Source organism: Seriola aureovittata, chromosome 8 (genome assembly GCF_021018895.1).
Source record: "Seriola aureovittata isolate HTS-2021-v1 ecotype China chromosome 8, ASM2101889v1, whole genome shotgun sequence".
In the NCBI taxonomy this organism is placed as follows: domain Eukaryota; kingdom Metazoa; phylum Chordata; class Actinopteri; order Carangiformes; family Carangidae; genus Seriola; species Seriola aureovittata.
Genome location: NC_079371.1, coordinates 16,549,950 through 16,572,662, shown reverse-complemented (window position 1 = coordinate 16,572,662; position 22,713 = coordinate 16,549,950). Strand labels below are relative to the sequence as shown.

Here is a 22,713-nt window from a genome sequence, read left to right as displayed (position 1 = left end):
CTCAGCACCAAACGGCAGAGAGACACAGATGGCAACTAGCTGGTGAACACAGTGGAGTATTTATCAGAGCTAAAAGAGAGTTAATACTAGACCTACATTCACCAGATACAGTTTCATTGTTACTGCTGGGAATGTAAATAAGCAGCTTTTTGTTAACACGTTTGTTGTATCAACTTAAAATGTGATATGTCAATGTGGTGTTCACAATTTGTCTTCTGTTGCCTCCATGGCCAAAAGAAGTAAAGTAAGAAATAAAGTAATATTAGGGGAAAGAACACCAAGAATTTTAGGGGTTTCAAATTGTGCCAAAGTTGAACCATAAAGAATATTCTCTCTTATGATAAGCATGCAGCTGTGTAGCGTGGTCAGCTTTCTGAGGTCACTGGGTTGCATTTAGATGTATATCTACACATCAACAGCCCATCGGTGACATGAGGTGATGTTACGATGACCAATGTTATTGTCAGGGTTTGTGGTAAGCAGGACCCAAATCCAGCCAAAAACACAAGGGAGTTTGGTGGAAAGAAATGTTTATTAACGGAAAAACTTACAAAACTGGTGAACCACAGGAACTAGAAGCACGAGGAAGACAAGGACTTAAAGGGTAACTCATGGGAAAGATAAGCGCCGACATGAACAGGCAACACGAACGGACCGAGGACAAACCAGACATGAGCAGACGAACGGGAGCACAGAGACTATATAGACACAAGGGACGCAAGGGTGATTGAACACAGGTGAAACACATTAGGGCGGGACAGACAATCACCAAACAGAGAAATAGGACCAAGACAGGAAGTAAAAACATTGAGACGCAGAAGGAAACCAACTACAAAATAAAACAGGAAGTGACAAAATCCAAAACAAAGTCAAAAATAAAATGTCTGCCATGGCAAACCATGACAGTTATTATTAAGACAAGTTCATTTTTGTACGTTGGGGAAGAACCAATCCAAGGCAGAAATAAAAAGGCCTCTGTCTTAATGTGAAAGAAGTAGAATAACATCATCACTAGTGCCAAAGGTCTTCCTAGCTTTCAGTGCAGAGCGCCATCCTGAATTAGCACTCGTCAACAAATAAACAGCCTGAGCTCATTAAAATGAATAAAAGTGATACATGTTCCTTTGGTAAAATTATACCACCGGCTGGAATTTTTTCATCAGCCAGTAACTCTCAACCTTAGCTTGTAGTTATTACTTTACAATTACAGAAGGCACCGATAAAAGCATCATATCACTCAGATCAACCACTGGCTTTGCCCCATCGGGGAGAAATGTTGTTTTGCTCTCAAGACTCTTAATACTGTGGTGGAATTAAACATGCAGCACTAATGATTTATTGTGCCTCCTGGAATTTGACTATTACTACAGAGAAAACATTTTTATCCATGTGTGTGAGTGTTTGCATGTCTTTCAGCAAAAAGAATCACTGGATGTGTATGTTTCAGGATGGCTTGTAATAAAGTGGCCATTTATTTCTGTTTCAGATCCTGGGGATAAACAAACACATTGTCCTGCTTCTCTCTCAGTAATTTGATGGATCATTTGGTCTGTGTTGTGTATGTGTGTGTGTGTGTGTGTGTGTGTGTGTGTGTGTGTGTGTGTGTGTGTGTGTGTGTGTGTGTGTGTGTGTGTGTGTGTGTGTGTGTGTGTGTGTGTGTGTATGTGTCTCTGTGTGTGTTTCCATGTTTGGGTATGCTTGATTCTGTGCACGTGGATGTGATTAGAGGGCTGGCCACAAAAACAAATGAGCTCAGCCAAACTCATCCATGACTCCTGGTCACGACATTAAATGAAGGTCCGAGGGAAGGAGTCCAGTTCACACAGCTGAGGGCTTCGTGGGATTACAGGAACCTGTTTACAAAACGGAGATCTTTGTTCTGACTCACCGCTGTCAAATACCAGACATTACATTCATGGCGTCAAAGAGTTATGACAGTTTTTTTTACAGCCATCCCTTAAAAAGCATGAAAAGACCTGACACTTGTTGATGTTTTTTTTTTTTATGATGTGCTTATAAGACCTACTGTGAAAATTCATGTCCTTCTGCAGATGATGCCCATTATCATATCACAGTCCTTTTTACTTTGAGAGAAGTGAACAAAAAAAGGTACATTCATACTCCCCAGAACAGAAAGGCATATCTGAAGAGGTAGAGAGAAGGGAGGACAAGCACTAGCTAGATATCACCAGTACTACTACAAGCTGCAGTTCATTCATTCATACACTGTTGAACTGAGTCGGGTTGAAAAGGTCATGACTGCAACAATATCTGTACTCCAACAAAACCGTAACCCTGCTCTTTATTTGTGTTCTTATAACAACCAAGTCAAAGATACTTTACGAAGAATGTAGACATTTCAGCATTCCAACGGCATGAGAAAACATTTCGCTATGTCTCACATTTTGTGGCTGATATACCTTTAATTTTAAATCAGTGATTTAGTGTCTTTGTAACTCCGCTGCTTCATGTTACATTGAAAACACACATCACTTACTGTTGTTGTCGGACTTTCTGACTCTGATGCACGGATTTAAAGACTGTCGGCACTGGTGGATTCTCTCTGTTTATCTTTAGAGACGGTTTCCAGCCTGCCATGGTAAATAAAACCCAAACAGAAATAAACAGCACACACTGAAACTCACAGCAGCACAGCTCTGCTTGGTTAGTATGTGTAGGCTCCCACCAGCTAAGATTTTTATCATAATACTAGCTAAGTCAGATGCCACTGTTTGTCAGAATACAAAACAATAAACTGACCTGTGGTTAACTGACTGCTGGATTGTTTTTCTTCTGCTGAAACCGTTCTGGCTCATATACACTAAATATCCCCATCTGTGTGTCCGACCAAGATTGCCACACACTGACCTAACTCTAGTTTTTCCTGAAGTCATCATCAGTGTCACTGGAGGGATCCGACGGTGATAGCAGACTACTGACACTATATGTTAGTGTTGTGCTAACAGACAAACCCCCGAAAAAAACTGACATTAATATTCATTTCTGCTTCATTAATCCATTAGAGATCACTTCAGTTTTATCTTGTCTCATAAGGCAAATGTCAATAGCAGCTCCATTTTTGATTGCTTACTCTAGTAAAATGAGAGATTCTGGGACACACTAATTTCTTAACATTGGAACCCCGTTTTTCTCTCAAACATTTCATTAAGGGCTGATGGTCATTGGTATTAAAGAAGAATAAATAAAAAAGTTAAGGTCATCATCTTGGCTCTTTTAATGGATTATGGACCTTCTGGGTCTTTTTACATTAATAACCCATTAAAAACGCTGTAAACCATGTCCAAATGTCATCAACTATTCTTAATTATTAAGTCCCCTTATGACTCAACCCATAACTAAATTCCTTAAAATCAATTACTAATACTAACCGTTACTGTTTGAAGCTATTGCATTTAATAAATAATGAATATGTATATGATGGAGAAATTTTTAGGAATAAGTGCTTTTTGATTCATAGCGAAAAGGGAAAATGTTTGACATTGTAAATATTTCCATTTAAAATTACCCATGAGAGTAGTTGCCTCTTTTTTTTTTCACTTTGTTTTAGACACTTCAATTCAAATTAATTTCTCTAGTGCTCATGTTATTGCCTCTCCACTGTAAAGAGAAATCAACAGCAGTTTTGATTTTGGTCAGTTTAATTAAAGTCCGTCCAGTTTAAATGTGGCCCAATAAGCTCCAGCCATCTTCAAAGCTGAGCAGTTTATGGTCGGTCGTATCTGGGGCGGGAGGGACAGATTTAATGTTATCTGGCAGAAGTCTTTAATAAAGGGGTTAATGATTTTCAGCTGGTGAGCCACCACCCAACCATCTCATGAGTTCTGGGTCGATGAGTTCATGGCACATCTTAAACTTTGAGACTGAAACTGGCACTTCATCTCAGATCCCATACATGTAGATAATGTGATGTATTTAATTACAGTTAAATTGTTTGTGCCATGTACTATATGTATTTTCTCTTGTTCAGTTCACAGGATGAGAATCAAATATAACATGTACTACATTATATTATATAATAATAGATTAGATTAGATTAGATTAGATTAGATTAGTTTTTAATGATTCCCATTTGAATGAAGTGAATTTAGATCATATCAGGTTTTTAAGTGACCAAATGAATGAAAAGTATAAAAAATTTAAATAGTATGTACTGTTCCAATGTATAGAATGAAACTCAAAAAATATATAATCTGCAGTTTGAGGTTTGATTCAAAATGTAAAAGCTATGTTGAGAAGTGGCATATAGAGCAAACAAAACAATGTATAAAAGTTTAGAGCAACAAAAATAAATGTTGAGGATACAGGAAGTCAAATGTTCTTGTCTTTTCTGCAAATCAGGCTGCCAGTCTGATGTTGTTCTCTACTTTCCCTCCAGTCGTGCTATTTATGTTCCAGCTTGTTTATCTTCTGTCGAGTCATGATGAACAAGCAACAAGTGGCAGAGTTTTAAAATTAGAAACCAATTTGTTATGTAGACTTTAGATTCAATAAAGATTGTGTCGAGATTCTTTTCTCGCTAACTTCACTTTGCCCTTTACTTTATTCAGACTTTTACAAATGCTGTTTTTACTGTGTCATGTTGTACAAATAGAAAAATATGTTCTCTGTTTGATTGTGATTGTTCACAGTGCTACAATGCTCATGTTTCATTATGTTGGCATATGTAAACACTGACCAAACAAATATTGGAATTAATGGAATGTATCAACCCATTACGCAAGATTTATTGTGAATCTGTAGCTTCACAGCGACACGGCACAAATTGTATACAGCGCAGAGGTTAGCACATTCCCACCACAAACACATACACACAGTTGTTATTGTATTCTTCCCTTGGTGCATTTGTGATTCCGTGTTTCATCATAGTAACAAACCGATTTATCAAAACAGTCGAGAGATTTTACACATTAACATGATGCTGCACCATTTAAAATAATGGTCACAAATGGCTCTAAATAAGGATAATAATGCTGTTCAACTTCCTGTTTAAAAAAGAATAAATGGCGCATTCTGTGGAGTCAGTAACTCAAATGAAGTATGACTGCATTAGCCAACATTCAGCACCAAACATGCTGCAAAAACCACCCTCACTACCAGCCTGCACACAAGAACGGCATCAACACAGAAAGCATTAATGCGCATATACAAACATATTTCAAATCAACCACCCACCTTCACCCTGCAGGAAGAGCCTGTTTTTCCCCTAAAACTCTCTCGTTCTCTTTCTCTCTTTCTCCTCTATTTCATTTGCATTCAGTACAAATGGAGGTAATTATGTGTGTGTGCAGCACAGATAGAGAACTGCTCAAAACTCATGAAAACTCTTCTCTGGTTGATTTACATCAATTCTGTGAAAAGCATACTTTGCATACATTCTGACAGCAATCATTTTTTTTATGATGAGAACTTTTCAAAACATCTCAAGACTTTTTGAAATGAATTAAGTGATGATAAACTTTTCAAAATTCATGAATAATTTTTGATATCGTGTTTTTGGCTTGAATACTGGAACCCTTATATTGTCCCCCCAAGTTAACTTTCCCACACTTTTCGGTCTGCATGCAAACTGCTAAAAAATAGAGCAGTTCTTGTGATAATGCCGTCGTTTAACGCTTCAAATTAAATGGTGAGGGAAGGTTTCAGTCGTAATTAATTTTGTGTGTGTGAGTGGAATAAATTGTGATCAGTTAACATTATTTCCAGCTGTTGTAGCAGTGGGAGGTGACCTGGACGGCACTCTCTGCCTTCACCTTTTTCCTCTATTACTGTTTAACAAGCTACCTTACCAGCTGTGGCTGAAATACATCTGCTAATGATCGCTGTTAAATCACAAGGGGGTTTTAGATATTACACTTCACCATACTTTAATACATTTAGACTCATTCTGCCGTGGCCATCAAGGTGTGAGTCCATGTAATGATGTACAGGCATGCAGATCTACTGCACTAGAAACAACGGTTCAAATGCATCTTCACGGTTCCATTAAGCATGGCAATACCTTAGTTATTAGAAGAAGTAAAATGAGACTAAATTTAGCTCCTGTGGATAAGACTAAACTGAGTGAAACTCAAGTATGAGCGGAGTGGCTTCTGCAGGTTTGGGTGAGCACGTTATACCAACAGGCCCACACACTGCTGACTTAACAACAGCCACTGGCAATGAAAGAACAGTTTGTATTCATATGAGAGGCTGAATAACAGTGGATCATTTTCAGTTCTGTTACTTTGGTTAATATTTTAGAAACAGAGGGTAGGTAACTATAGCTTCGTCCTAAAAGCTTTAATAAAATTATCTTTGAGTGATTTTGCATGAATCTGTTCCTCTTCATGAGTGGATTGGGAAGCAAAAGTTGAGGAGTGAATCCTAAGTCATTTAAATCACAGCTGGAGACCGTTCTTGGTGAGGAAAGGAATGAAGCTTGTTGCTGAACTCAGAACATTTCTTCTAGACCGATAAGTAAACAGCTGTTAATTCTAGCGTTGGCTAAACAGCTCCTTTATCAATTGTAATTCTGCTTATATGTGGTGTGAATTTTGGTTCAGCAAGCAATCTAGCTTCATTTGCCTTGTAATGATATTGCATAAGTGAGCTTGGCATTAATCTCAATCATTAAGTGTTATTAGACAGTAATCTAATAACTAACACTATTAAAAGCTTTCATTATTGCTGGAAGAGATGGAGTCAAAACTTTTTTATGGAAACATGACAACCTAACAGGAAATCCTCCGGGACAATACTGCAGATTTTCATGTTAGTACTTGTGCAGAGACAACAGCCTTTTACCACCAAACTCTTCTGTTGTTTCAGCAGTAATGATGTCTCTGGATGACTATTTTGATTAAGTATATTACATTGCAATCCCTTTGTGAAATACTTATTACTGCATCATCCACTTGGTGAAACAAAATGCTTTGGAAGCAAAATCTGAGGGTGTGAGGGTAGAAAAGGTTCGTGAAATTAGCTATTGAAGAATGAGGTGTGACTGTAACCCTGCAGGACGCAAGTAGTGCTTGAATACCAGAAAGAAGTTACTTTTTGGTCTCTTAGAAGATTTTCTTCTTTGTGCACACAAAACACACCCCACCAAAACACTCCATAACTTAATGGGATAATAATAATGACATTGGAGCAAAATGGAAACAGTAGACAAAGGAATGAAAGTCTACTGATTCTAGATAAGTGAAGAAAAAAGGGTGTTAGGAGTGAATAAATGTAAATCAGCGTTAATAAAATGCGCTACTTTTTTGATCTAATAATGTAGTCTGAACACTAATGATTACAGCAGAGAGCCTTGGCAGCTCCGGGTCTTCACTGTGATTTCCTGGACATGAGGGTTTGGCAGGACCATGACCTGACCCTGCTGGACTCTAGCACTGATCCAAACTGCACCCACACAAGTGATAATCAGGGCTCAGATCATCTCTCACTCAGAGAATAGAGTCGCGCACTGGGTGTGTTTTTGTGAGCGCATGCAGGAGTGAGTGTCATGGTAGATTCTTGTTCGTGGCTCCCCTCCCCTTTTTTCTCTGTTCTCAAATGCCTCCAAGGTTCACATTAGATTCAGCAGGATAGGGTGATGCAAACCTCGTCCAGACTGCCATGTCTGCTGGTGGAGATGGCCGCATCTCATTGAAAACACTACAACATTAAAGGGCATGACAGGATCAGAGGAGTATGATGAGAGGAAGCTGCTTTTGTTGAAACAAAAAATGTCTGGGGTGTAAGTTTGCAGATTAGCAAGGTCTTTGAACGTGCACAAAAAAAAAAAGGACATAGCTTCCTATTGCAAAGTGCATTCATGTAAGACACACAAGAATGAATGAAGTCTCTCTTTTTGACAGTTCTGAACATCAAGTGGTAATTTTACCCCAAGACATAAACTGTTTTGTTATTTGTGTTGTGTGCACTTTCATCCTGTTTGCACTGTGCTGTTCAAACGCATGATCAATTGTTACAATGAAAAAAGAAAAAACAGCACATATTTATCAATGACTCCTCCCGAGTGTACATACTTAGGCATACACACACCAACACACATGCACTAGCTACAGCACATTCATACACTCCTTTGTAGATAACATCAAGTAGCTCATGTGATGATTCTTTGAATGCTTTGTAGTGTCTGTGTGTATCCAGTCTCCCACTAACACTTATATAACAAGTGATGACGTGGTCTTAACATAATAATCAAACATTTATCAACATGGTAATGAGATTGTTTTATCATTAGACTTTGGGCTGACAGCAGGGCTGGTCTCCTTTTCTTTCTCTGTGCTCATGACAGTAACAGCAAACAACAAATTGATGAACTCTCTAAGATGAATTGCCAGAAACATCAGTAAAATTTATAAGGTGTAAGCAGGCGGCAACAATTTTCATTAATGTTGAAAATAAAACTCTTTTCATGACCACTGTATTTTACTGATTTAAATTTGGAAACTGGGGTAGATTATGAGAATTTTATGACTTGAATTGTGACCAAGCAGAAACCCCCAGGGCTGAAAAATGAAGACAACAAGGAAGTGCCAAAAACTGCAGTTCCTCAAACGGCCACTTGAGGCTGGCTCCAAAAGCTCCCATGTTAAAATGCCCAACTTTACAGCAGGAATAAACATGTTTACACCCTGGTACAAAAAAAAAAAAAAGAAGAAGAAGAAAAACACGGTCTTGAGCTTTTCATGGGAACAGGGGGGTGAATTTTTACATAACTTGCCTGTTTAAACTTTAAATTAAGCACATGCTTGCCACAATGGTTGCAGGTGACCAAGGCTACATCCATCTTTATGTGCAGTCTATACTTGTGACTTGCTTGACCTGAGCAATGACTTTACTTGACTTTTGACTTGCACATGTGTGACTTGTTCCCACTGCTGATCACTGGCCTTTGCGAAAGACGTTCAAACTGGAAAACATGTTGGCTGCTCTGGAAATGTTGTCAAATTTCTTCTAAATTATCCACTGAAACTGGTTTGTGAATGCATTTGCTGCAAGATATATTGGCTAGCTAAAGCTGCGCCAAGGAGTTTCCTTTTCACAAACAAGAAAAACGTTTAATGTTTCTCACCCAAATGCATTGTGTGTATCCTAAAAGCCTAAATGTGTTTCCTTCCTCGCAAAACATCTGCAAAGTTGAAGGCTACGATATGAATCGTGTGTGTGTGTGTGTGTGTGTGTGTGTGTGTGTGTGTCCTAATGCACATGCAAACATCCAAGCAACATGGGGACCCACTCATAAAACACTGCTCCATTGTGCTACTAGTGGCCAAGAGCTCCACAGGGCGTCTTTAATACAGTTTCCAGTTACAGATTCATGGTTCACTGCACTGTTTGTGTTACATCAAGTTCATTATTGACCTTGAGAACAACAGTTGACAAAAAATAAAACCACTATAAGGTCCATTTACCATCTTCTCTGGAGCTTTTGATCATATGAGCTTCATCAGCAGGTGGAGTTTACCCAGTTACATGAATGTTAAACAAGGAAGTTCTTAAAGTGCTCTGCAAAAATTTAAATGTCATCATTTACATCATCATGACAACTGGGCAAACTGTCTGTGATGAAGATCATGTCGTATGATGGAAAGCCCCTGAACAATTACTTAATGAACCTTGAGGTGAGATTGTTTTTTCATCTTTATCATGTGTTTTGAGACCACTGCCCAATGATGTTTGTCCTGGCTTCCAGCTGCAGAGCTCTGTCGATGTTTTCTGACACTCATACGGAGCTCATGATGGCTTTGGGAGGATATCTCTAATGATCAGTCTATCAATAATTATAATTGGGTTTATTTCCAAAGAATTATAAAATGACTTTTCTGAATCCTACACTTCCCATGATATTGACATGATAGAATATAAAATAGCCTCTGTTCTCAGTCCAACTACAGTGGAGTGCTGTTGCACCTCTCTAACCCTTTTAGTTTAAAAACCCGTACACCAGGTCTGCTCTCATCCAGGTAGTCCAGGACTGGGTTGTCATACGCCAGCTTTGCCTTCCTCTGGGCGGACTCTGTCTTTGGGTCGACAGAGTTCGTCTGTGTCGAGGTGTTCTCCTCTTCCCCCTCTCCCTTCCCCTCCTCGCTTGCTGAGCTGCAGCAGACAGTTGCCTTGGTGATCAGGCGGTCAAGTGGTTTGAGAGAGTGCATCCACTGGGGCAGGAAGTCCCAACTCTGGAGCTTAGCCGGCAAGTGACGGGGGCTGCGGGCCTGCAAAATGTTTACCATGGCGATGAAGATGGTCACGCCTAGGAAAGGAGCCCCAACGCCAGCCATTACCCGCCAGCCGGCCAGTGAGAGGCCCAGCACCAGCGAGGGAAGGAGTAGGAAGCAGAGCAGAAGGTACAAGACTGCAAACCAGCGGTATTTGGCAGTGCGCTCACCCAGGACACGAGCCATCCTTATCGGCAGACGCATGAAGGGAAGAGGATACCACAGCAGAATCCCAAAGACGTTGAAGAACAAATGACACAGAGCAATCTAAGTACAAATATAACATAAATAGATACAGTAAATAAGTGCAAAGGGACATAATTGATCACACTCAAAGCGTTGTCATGTAACATTCGTACCATAAACAAAACAAGACTAATACACAACAGTTTTCCCTAGATCGTCTACTTAGTTGCATCCAAAGTTCCCGCTCACACATATATGCATAAATCAATGTTCAGAAATATACATTCAAACATTATTATCCACCATCTTTAACACCCCCCTATTTGTATAGACTCCCTTATTGTTGTATCACTGTCTGTGTTCATCCAGAGGCTCATCATTGGAAAATATATTCATGAATTTTCCTTTTCTCATTTTCCTGCAGTTTTAAAATGGCTGTTGTGTCTGATAAGACATCCAGCTTATACCTGTATGGCCGCTGCTAGCTTGTTCCCGGGACTGGCCAGGGCTGCGAGCAGGGCCGTGGCAGTGGTGCCTATGTTGGAACCGAGGGTGAGGGGATAGGCCCGCTCCAGACTGATCACACCAATACCTGAGGCAGACAACAGGAACGTGCTGTGTCAAGGGAAACAAGGTGATCAAATAATGATAGTTAACCAGGAAGTGTAATAGCTCCGGTCCTCTTCCTGATGAAATATCTGCAGAGCACTAACTACTTTCTGATGCACTTGACACCACTTTGGTGTTAAGTGCGCTACAATCATCTGCTCTCAAGATTAAAAGTTGTGACAGATACAAAGTGTCAGCAATGATAAACTATCTCTCTCAGAAATTATGCAGTACATTTGTCAAAGTTAAACCTCATTAATCTATCTTGTAAAAAGTGGAAATCTTTGATCGGGATACCATTTGTTAGCAGCTGATAAAATCTGAATTCACTGTTTTTACAAGGATAAGAATCAGCAAAAATAAAAGAAAATGTGCTGAGAGCCATGGTGGAAATCATGGAAGCTACTCTCCAATAGGTTTTGAAAAGAACTGTTTCAATTATTCAAACTATTTGACTCTAATTACATCTCAGATAAATAGACACAACATGAAACCATTTGTACTTGATGTTTAAGATGGACAAAAGCCAATATTTAAAAAAGCATCAGTGCAATTACTGAGGCTGAAAAATTACTTTGCCAGAAGATGACTAATTACTGTGAAATGAGTGGCTGCTTGACAGCAACTCACAACCAAAGTAGGGCAATTCTGCAACAGCATCTACTGAAATAGTGTGAAAAAGAGTGCTCTCTGTCTGTCTGTTGCTAGTTTGTTTTCAATACATGATACGATGAATTGGTAAGAGTGAGGACTGAAGGGGAGGTAAAGCAAAAATCTAAAGTAAAATAAACAAATGCTTAATTACATTAAGTATATCTGTGGATTGTAAATCACGCTCTTTACATAAAGCCTCTTAAGCCAGTTAATTATTCGTGTTTAAAAAGAAAAATTATTCCCACCTCACATTTATCACTGTATAGCAGGCTGATGACTCAGTCATTGCTGATTTTACATGCTTCATTTAGCCAGTGGCATACAGTGCTGGTTATGCAACCTGTTCTCATAAACTTCACAAGACTCGATCAGTGGAAATCAGCATGCTTATGTCCTTATTTGGACCCATCAAGCTGGCAAACGAGCTATTAGTCAACAAAGAAATTTGAGGAATTTTCTCTTTAGTTTGAGAACACAAGGATATTAATTAGCCATTAAATACATGACTAAAGCAATCAAGTAAACCTTTGGTCAGTGTACTGTTAGTTTATTACTGTAGCAGTAAACGTCTGTTTATAGGTTTTGGTGTTTGAATTCATAAACCAGTTTGATTGACAGAAAAAAAACTGTGCTGTTGTTTTCAGACATTCTTTCTCTCTGCCACATGTTAACAATGTACAAAAAAGTGATCACATAGACTGATATACATGAATAACATGAAATGAGACAATCTAAGTACATATGTGCAGCGGCTGTGATTTCAAACCTCAATTGCCAGATGCAGAGTCCACACAAGTAGTTTGACTGATAACCACCTCAGGACAGTGATGGCCTACTCAAGGATAAGATCTGATACGCTGCACAGTTTGGTTCTAGCTTAATAAGACATTACAGGAGACAATCTCCCTGAAGGCCTGTACCAAATGAAACAGAGTCATAACTGTAGGTTCAAGATGAAAAGAGACTTCACATCAGTCCAACCATCTAGCTGGACAGACGCTGGGATCGCTCCCTGAATATAAACAGGACTTTCTCGAGATCATGCAAACACAAACTGCAGAAAAACTGAGCTGCAGAGTTAAGGAGGACTGTGAGAGGCAGAGGGTGTGGTGTTTGCAAAAGTGAAGAAGGGATTCAATTTAAGAAAAGCTTACTTTGTTGATCACCCCTGAGAATATTTGTTTGTGTTAATAGAACATGATCTACAGTACACAACAAAACTGAGGTCACCCCTGTGCAGTAAATATCACGTTTCACAAAGTGTATTATTTTTAAGTGATTTGATGTGCAGGGTATTTGATCTTATCTATAATTAAAAACAAACAGGTTAGATAGATGACTTTGAAAATACGGGCTCTAACGAAAAACTTCAATGCAACAAAATGGAGCAGACCTGCGACCACTGCAACAAAAATCATTTCACCTGTGATTTCCAGTTAAAGCTAATTGCATGAACATGGTTGTAAAAAAAAAAGATACATAAAAAACAAAATGGACGGGTAACTGTTTCTGACTTTGCACATGGGTCATCTGTTTAAACTGGTGTTTCAGTAACTGCAGTAACTTTCAGTATCAACCTCGACAGATGGTTTCCAAAAGGAAAACCATTGCTGACAAAACAACACAAAACTGTAAGAAGAAGAACACGAAAAGAAGCGTGATGAATATTGGCAGCACATTCTTTGGTCAGATGAATCCAAAATATATTGTTTTGGATCAGAAGAGGTCCAGCATGTTTGGCACGGATCTGGCCAGGACTACCACTGACTGCAAAGTGCTGACTGTGAAACATGGAGGTGGGAGTGTGCTGATATAGGGCTTCATGAGGCTACAATGGGTGTAGGGGAGATAACAGATGGCATTATGAATGTAAGTTTGTGTGCCCTACCATGGAATCTCACAAATTACGAACACTGACTATTGTTGCAGTTGTTTCTTTAATATGGACATTTCATTATAGTTTAATTGGCCAAACTTTCATTTTTTTTTAAATTAAATGTTTTCATTCCTCTTGGGCTTAAAACAAATAAAACTATAAATGTTGAATGGACAGGGTTTGTAATTACCTCGAATTTTCTCAGTTTTGTTGTAAGGATTCAGTTTGGACCTATGACATGTCAGAATATTAGCATGCTGTCTACAGCATTTTAGTGTCATTGGTCATATTTATATAATACATAATAATATATAAAAAATGACGAATAACCTGTTTTGTGGTCATTGGTATTCATATAATAATGTATCTTCAACTTATCCCTGAGCAGGATGGAGTTTAAAGACTCTTACAAAAATAAAAAACACAAGACTCAAAGTCTACAGCCATGCTTGCAGTCCTGTGAGGTTGTACTTAAACACAGTGGAGCTTTGAGCTAAACGCTAACATCAGCATGATAACATGCTCACAAAAACAATGCTAAAATTCTGATGCTCAACAGGTACAATGTTTACCAGGTTCACCAACTTAGTTTTAGCATGTTACCAAGTTAATGTTAGTTAATTAGCTCTAAAAACAAAGTACTGCTGAGGCTCTGATTAATTACCAGCCATGGTATTGTTTTTACTTTGTCAGTCTCCCACTGTGTAAGTGTGTGTGTGTGTGTGTGTGTGTGTGTGTGTGTGTGTGTGTGTGTGTGTGTGTGTGTGTGTGTGTGTGTGTGTGTGTGTGTGTGTGTGTGAGAGGTATGAATATGAATGATCCAAATTGTTCTGCTTTATTATTCTGTATTTTAATGGCTAAAATTGTTTTTAAATGCTGACTGGTTCGGCCTCCTGAGGTCACTGAGGTGGGTGGTAGACAAGACAGTATATTTCCATGAGAATAAAACTAAGCCAAGTAGCAAGGTCTCTGCTTATTCTGTGTCCACACTGTCTGCTATTAAAATACACTTATTGTATAGGGTCACAAACTTTGGTGCTGCAAAGGCAACACCAAATTAATTATGTCATAATTTTATTTCACTTCTAACCCTAACTGACAGTACAGATCTGCAGCAGCAGCAGTCCACCGTGTTAGAGCAGTTATTGCAGAATACCAGTCACAGTATTGTGTTGGTGGATGGAAGTCTAATACGGAAAAATAACAAGTTCATAAGATTTTAATGAAAGAAAGTAAAAAAAAAATCAAATATAAAGGAGAAAAGTTTTGTACATGCATGTCTCTATCTAGACCTCTTGGTGGGATTATTTGCATATTTCAGCATTCAGTTATTTAACTGCTTTTTATATTGAACATACATGAGATGAATGCTTTCAGTCATGGTTCATATGTTGGACTTATGGCTTTTCTCTTTTAATTACAATTAATTGTCTTTTCTGTGGCCTACTCACATTAATGAACTTTTTCCTTGTACTGTATCATTTCGAACAGTTCTAATATTGTGAGGCTCTTGTAGTTTTTACAGGTGCAATGGCATTTAATCACTCACCTACCAAGGGAGTCATAGCTGAAGTAAAGACAGAGCTACTCTGAACCACAAATGTCACTCCTGCACCCACAAGCATGGCCATGTATCCTGACAGCCACCCAAAAGGATATGGCAGGTCTGTTGAGACATAGGGAGGAGAGATGGAAATTACCCACATGTATAAACACAGTGCTGCTTCTATCGTCTACACAATCTCTTTCATTTAATTTGCATCCAAAGCAGCTTTTAAATGTTTTCCTAGTTTCTTGCATACTGGATTCTGTACATTCATCTGCTACATGCAGATACACTGAGTAAAAGCTCCAGAAGGTCAAGGCATGCCCACCTGTGTTGATGACTTTATGGATGACCTTTGCTACTTGGCCTTTAAGAAGTGAGTTGAGCAGCTTGACCAGGAGCAACAGACAAGTGCAGAGGACAGCCAGGGAGGCTGCCAGGAGAATCAGCCCCACGCTGAGGTCTGACAGCACGGTGGAAACAAATAAATGCCTACCTGTGGAGTGACAGAAACAGCAATCATCAGGATATTACCCACAAATTCAATTTTAACATGACCACTACTGAAAAGAAAATGCACATAAGAAAGGCATAATGATAATGAAGTGGGTGGGTTACAGATATAATTGAGTTAGAACTCACACTTCACTGATGTCTGGGACAAGACATGACTGAAGCCACAGTTTTCAATGCTCACATTGTCTGTGGACTGTAGATAGAAAGAAAGAAAGAAAGAAAGAAAGAAAGAAAGAAAGAAAGAAAGAAAGAAAGAAAGAAAGAAAGGGAAAAAAGAAAGAAGCAGCTACGATGTAAAGAAACATTTTAAACAGTTTTCACTAGCAGTAGTGACAGGCTCTGTTTGGCGCCAGTGTGTGACACAATGTGTCTGAATGTGCAGGAGACAGCAGTGGAGACGAGCCATTACCATAACAAGGTCAGTCTGGCACCATTCTTTCACCAGGCTCCTGTTCCTCATGTCCTCATTTCCCATGGCAATCCCTGTGATCACACACTTGTCAAGCTGAGGGTGAAAGGAAAAAATATTCTTCAGATTTCAAACTACAGGAGTGCAATGTTAAATGACTAAAACAACCTTCCTTGCTTCTTTCACCAGAAGCCCAGGGTTCAACTCCCTCACCTCACAGTGAACCAGCTGTGTCTCAAGGTGCTAAGTGTTCACTAAGCTCCGCCCCACTTAGCTACTGTCTGCTGTGTGTCAAGTTCTCTGTTCTCACAGCTTTGCTACTTGAAATTCTTTTCACTTGTTGAAACATTGGGCTCTTGAGCGAGACAGAGGTAGACAAAAGCAGGCTTCTCATTCTAAACCAGTCACCTTAACATTTGCCAGCTGAAATGACAGCTGTCGACTTAACCTGCTGTAGCCAGCATTGATTTGCTTGAAAAAAACTCTGCTTCTGGTTGACTTTACGTCATACTGACACAGAGGCTAAAGCTGCATGTTCCATGCAAAAGGCTTTAGGAAGAGTACTAACAAGTGTTTGACAAACACGACACTAACTCAGGTAACTTTAGATGGGGTTGTTGGAATGTAAATAAAGAGGAGGACAAAGCTGCTAACACTAGCTTCAAGTCTAGCCTCCATTATCAAATTCTAACCAGTGGGGAAATATTCTACACATCTTCAAGCGGATGAGCTAATTGTTTTTTAACATAACCAGGGATTGTCAGACCCTTTGTGCATAGTTACTGTTTCTTAGCATATGATTGGAGAATCACTATTTGATAGAGGGGTTTAGCAAAAGTCCGTTACAAAAACGGTGATTGGCTTTTACCTGAATGATAAGCTTGGTGACTGGCTCGGTGATGACCTTGAGCAGCTCAGGTGCATCCTCCCCAGGCTGGAGCTTGAAGCTGGTGACCAGCAGGTGGGACAGCCGGGCCATGAGGCCGCTCACCACCTCCAGCGGTAGCAGGACCAGGACCGACAGCCAGTTGAAGCAGTCATGGATTGTTGCCCCGGCAAAGGCGCTGCAGTGGGTCACAATAATTTTCTGTGTTAAGGTCAGCCATCAGCATCATCAGCTACTCTGAATGATTGCTGGTTAATCTGCTTTTCGTGGCTTAACTTTTTGGGATGTGTGTGATGTAACGGGCATTTTAGTTTTGACTCAATGTGTGTGAGACTATTATGATAGAATTAATGAATTATGTTTATTTTACCAGACATAGATGAAGTAACATGCCATCTGTTCAGTGCTGTATCTTTTCATTCCAAAGGGTTACTGGTGTGGGATCAATGTGGATTTGTGCCATTATGGTCACTGTTATAAAAATTACACTCAAATGTAGGTTGAAGCAGAGGCAGCGAACACCTGTTAATGCTTTCTCTTCGCCTTCCTCTGCTTTCTACCTGCACTTTTAACACTGTTATCCATCTTTCCCCCAGCTCTGCACTTATCCTCTTCATTTTTCCATTTCTATTTCTTCTTCCCTGATCTTCTGCCTCTCCTCCACACATCCTCTGCCTTGCCAACTTTCTTCACTTACCGTTGAAACTCGGTCCTCTCTGCAGCTTGCATCATGGCCACTATGGTGTTTGTGACTGAAGTCCCAATATTGGACCCCATAATGACTGGAACAGCCAACCTCACTTCTAACACTGTGAGATGAGACCACACAGAAAGATAGATTTTACTTGAAAGTCATCTTTGACTAAAAACTGCGGTGTTAAACAAAAACATTGTAAATGTGCAAATTATTGTCTTCATTGTGAAGAGTGTTATTGTGCAAATAATTACTTCAGATAACCTTCCACATCACCTTTCATTTCCGAGTTTTAATGGAGATGAAAGGTGATTGTAATTAGAGGGTGAGTGGAGGCAGCTTAGTCTTCACATTCTGCAGAAGGGTTTATTGTTGAAGATGTTTCTAATAATGATGACCTCAAACACACATGCACATGTGAACACACTTATATAGACACACATCCATGTCTCTGCATCTCTTTATCTCTTTGATAATTACCTATAATCTTCTTCCTAGCTCTCTTACTGAAAAGCTTTAGAAGCAGAGAGCCTCCTCCGGCATACTGATTCATTTTAACCACACAGAAAAGCGAGACATCAGAACCCACACAGACAGGTCGTAACCTTACCGTGTATTGGTCTTATGAGGCATGACAAGCGATAGAGTGACTGTGTTTACAAATTACTTTTTAATCCATATATATATATCTATGAGTTTGGGAACTTGTGACATCATATATTGATTTTAAATCAGGCAGTTCCACGGACAACTTTATTTAGCTGAGGAACCCCGTTTAAGATCATGTCACTGAAGCCCCTTGTGAAGCCCATGGCAGGTGCACATGCTAAGTTTTTGTCTCAGAAGTTCAAATATACCAATGAAAGTGTTGAAATGCTGCCTAAATTATATTTTGTTTAAACTAAAAACTGCATGTTAAACTACATAAAAGTGTCTTTCTAGCTACTAATGAGAAGTTAGCGAGGAATAGAAGGGCCAATAACCGACAGCAAAGGCTGAAACCTCCTTTGTTGTGACAGAAAAAAGGTTACACAACAGGACAAGGTTGTTATACTGCTTTTTATTATTTTTGAGCATTTTCAGTGTTTGCAATAATTCCATTGATTAATAATATAATAATAATACTAATATTTCTGCTGTTTTTGCAGAACATTTGTGGATACTGTATACTGTACTGATAAAGTGTATAAAATGTGATTTTCCTCTTTTTTTGAAACAAAGAATTGAGTGAGAGAAATGAGTACTTATTGATACCTCTCACTTTGTCTTTAATGCAATAAATAACATGTCTGTCACATAATGTCCTATGGTGTGACACATATAAAAGAACCAAACATTTGTTTTTCATCTCAAAATATCTTAAAAACAGTTGAGTACTGAACATTAAGTGAGATGTAATCATCCCTCATCTTAAGTTGGTATCATTTTAAACTTTGAAAGGACAACAGCAACAAAGTCCAGCAAGTTCAATAAGTCATGGGGGAAAATAATGTTATTCACAATTGAATAAGATAACTTAATATGAACATATGATTTTTTCTTATTAATGCCACACCATAGGACACATTTACAGTGCAGATCAGTAAAATTGCAAAAAAAAAAATAGACCATTTCCATTTTCTCAAATATTAGATTTCACCCTACATAAATACATATATTTGTTCTTCAAAAATGGTATTTTACAAAAACTCTGTCAACTGCTGATCTTCATTTCCTAGTTTTCCCTTGACTGCCGGAGTAGAGTGAGTATGTGTAAGTATGTGTAAATATACAGAGCTAAATCTTCAACTGTCTTATTCATTTACTTACATTTATGTATTAAATATAAACTATACTCACTAATTTTGTTCCTTAATGCCAAACAGCAAATCAAGTAGAATAATTTACTGTATCCTCCAAAGGAAGCACAGCATGTGACTGGGCTGGGAGCCAGTAACGTAAGATTATAACCATAAACCACAAATTAATTAGATCCATTTGTTATTGCCACAGATGCACCATGGGAGTTTCCTGTCTTTTCTGTTTTCATTGCTATGTTGTTACTGTTTCTGTGTTTACTGTGATATCTTAAATAGCCTGCAGAGGCTATATAACATACATCTCAGACTAAATGAGGCCGGCCTGGACGTCTTTCTGGGTCAGAGTCTTGTTTAAAACTTTAAAGCGCTCATGTTACAGTATGCTGACGCTTACACATTTACATACACTTTAATGTGCCTACTCACGTCCCGAGGCCACCAGACTGACGACAATAGAGGTGGAGGTTGATGAGCTCTGAACCAGCACTGTAACCAAGATCCCCACCACTAGTCCCGCCACAGGGTTAGACAGCACCGCATTGTCCTGGAAAATGTCCCCTGCCACTTTCCCTGGTTAAATATGCCACCCACACACACAGAAACACACACACACACACACACACACACACACATACTGTGGACTCAGGCAGGAGAAGGATGCCATGAGCAATGTTAAACAAGATTCAAAGTGCTTGTTTCCCCCAATCCAAAAAGGTCACTAGATGAAGCTACGCACTAAATTATACAGCAGAGCCCCAGGAGGACAGTGTGAACTGTTCTGTAGTAACTCACTTATTTATCAAACATCAACTGGCTGAGTCACTACCAACCCACTGAGGGGGGCAGTGAGGGTTAGAGTACTTACCTCCTGCTAACTGGAAGGCAGAGCTCAGAGTGTCCAAGGAGCAAACAAAAAAGAAGAGCAGGATGAAGAGGAGAGGGATCTTGGATAGATTGATAAGAAGCTGCCTGATCTTGTTTGGAGTCACAGTCGTGGTCTGAGGAGAGCAATCTGTTCAAAACAAGAACAACCGTGGGGGATGGTTAGCCTCACTATGTGTCCTAAATCTGGACCGCAAAGTCAACCCATTCTTAATAAACGTATCACAGATAACACAAAATTGTCATTTGTTTCTGGCCACATCACACTCTTTTTTTTCTCCCCCTCATTCTTGTGATTTGTGTTTTCTGGATGAGGGAGATAGCCTCAGTAAGCAATCTCACATGTAGAGAGCAAAGCCATCTGACATACTACATTACCCATATGCAGCCAAATACTGCTGAGTGGCAGCAGGACTTTGCCTTTATTGCCCAGACGGCACGGTCCCACTGGCTCTGTGTCTTTTGAGCATGTCCTTATCTAATGAGCATGTGGTTTAGGATTCTGCCCTTGTTCTTTGCCTTATAAAAGAGATAAGACTCGCTGGCATCCCAGGAGATGAGTGTGTGATCCCCCTCTTTATGCCACTCTTGTACCTTTCTCTGTGGGGAGGCTGTTTGCTTCCCTGATTGAAGGTTTGTTGGCATGTTGACTGGTATGTTGGTTGTAGCTGCTGCTGAGGTCAAGGGTGGAGCCGATGCCGGACTCCCTGTCCTCCTCCAATGGGAGTTTGCCATGCATCCTCATCCCTGATAACAAAGAAGAAGAGTACACGCTCAGGTGCGGAAGATCAGCTACGAAGCATTTCAAAGACATATGGTGGGAATTGAAATTTATAAATTACCATTGTGGTCGAGGCATGTGCTCCTTCCAGAGGACACTATGGTTATGGATCGAGAGGACATGGTGCTCTGAACACTGTGTGGAGACACGGAGTTAATTAAAATCACAGGATGACACCATTGTAGAGCGAGCAAATGTGAGTACGAATGTGTTTATCAACCACCTGCCACAGTAAAAAGAAACCAAAGGATACCAACTTGTGTGTATGAGCCTATCTCTCACCACGCCACTGAGATCAACAGACAAGCAATTAAAAGAGAACAAAAGCGGCCCAGGCTGTTTGTAATTGGCAGCTGTCCTTGATTTGAGGTCAACTCGCACACTTAAACAACATACACCATGACGCATCATCTCACCTCTGAACAAATGAATGTCTCGTCACAAACAATAAGGGAACATCAGTATCCATGTAACTTGCCTCGTCCTCTGTTTCCTGCAAGTCACCTCTTAAAGGGACTTTCCGCTGTCTACAGAGCAGCAGCTCCCTTCAAAGGTTTTCACATTGTTGCTTTAAAAAGGCCGTTTTTCCCTCTTTTTCATGTCAGCCACTTTGCCATATTTTGGGGCCTCCAGTGGAGGAGTGAGTACAAATGTGACTCTTAGAAGCAAAGAGGATGGAAGTGGGTTGAGTAATTACAGCAGGCAAAATTACAGTGATTACAGTCACTGAATCATTCTCATTCTGTGTGGCATCCTCCCTGCAGGTTCCGAGGCGCACAGAATCCCTGTTAGCATATGTACCCGTCTATAGGCCCGAACATATCTGCCAAGTTCCATAGATTGCAGCTGAATAAACTCTGAATGTACTTGTGCATACTTTGTGTGTGTGTGTGTGTGTGTGTGTGTGTGTGTGTGTACTGAATGTTATCCTCTAATCCAGCTGCCCTATACTCGTCTGTTTGCCGTCTGCCACTCTCTCTCTCTTTACTGTCTGGTTCTGGTTCCATTTGTAAGTTGCCTTTAGTCTGTCATCATGACTCATTTATATGTCTGTTCCGTTTGATGCATAACCAAAATGATGGACATTGAGTTTTACTTGAAGTGGTGAAATGAAAAGATTAATAAAACATCTAGCAGCTGTTGTCAGTGAGTGGCAGCTGATTTACCAACAGTAAATAGGGCGTACGAGATGTGGGTGCCAGAAGAGAGAATTTGATTTAAAGTAAAGCTTCAATACTGATGGTCATGGCTTCAAATAGATGATATTAACACAAAGATGTTATTGATCTTGAATATCTGATATTGACATATGCAGTGTAGGTTTATCTTACCTTGTCTGAAACAGTCTTAGGTGTTGTGTATGACCCCCTGGAAAGGAAAGCATCAAACTGAAGAGTAAATCATCTTTAAATAAGCTGCCAGGTCTGGAGGTGTCAGGAGGAACACCTCATCCCGTGTCGATTAACTTGCTCCAACATCACAGACCTCATTGTTAATCAATAACACAAAGACTCAACTTAATGATGCATAAATGGAGGGAGCACGTTGTGTATTAGGTGAAGAATGATGTTTGCGCAACCAGCTATTTTTCACCTGATATGGGGCCAGATAAAGCTCCCAAGATGAAGTGGTCTGTTTTGATGTGA

The 22,713-nt window shown here is 39.6% G+C and overlaps 1 protein-coding gene across 1 annotated transcript; it reads right to left on the bottom strand.

The window, feature by feature from the left end:
* Positions 1-9,268: 9,268 nt before the first annotated feature.
* Positions 9,269-21,888, bottom strand: slc34a1b (solute carrier family 34 member 1b). The gene is made up of 13 exons (XM_056383574.1): positions 21,869-21,888; positions 21,129-21,202; positions 20,881-21,033; positions 20,270-20,416; positions 19,831-19,974; positions 17,609-17,720; positions 16,894-17,089; positions 16,026-16,121; positions 15,743-15,809; positions 15,429-15,596; positions 15,104-15,220; positions 10,883-11,007; positions 9,269-10,496 (listed from the first exon to the last, which is right to left on the bottom strand). The coding sequence occupies exons 1-13, from the start codon at positions 21,886-21,888 to the stop codon at positions 9,903-9,905; spliced, it is 2,013 nt and encodes a 670-aa protein (XP_056239549.1). The 3' UTR covers positions 9,269-9,902.
* Positions 21,889-22,713: the final 825 nt, after the last annotated feature.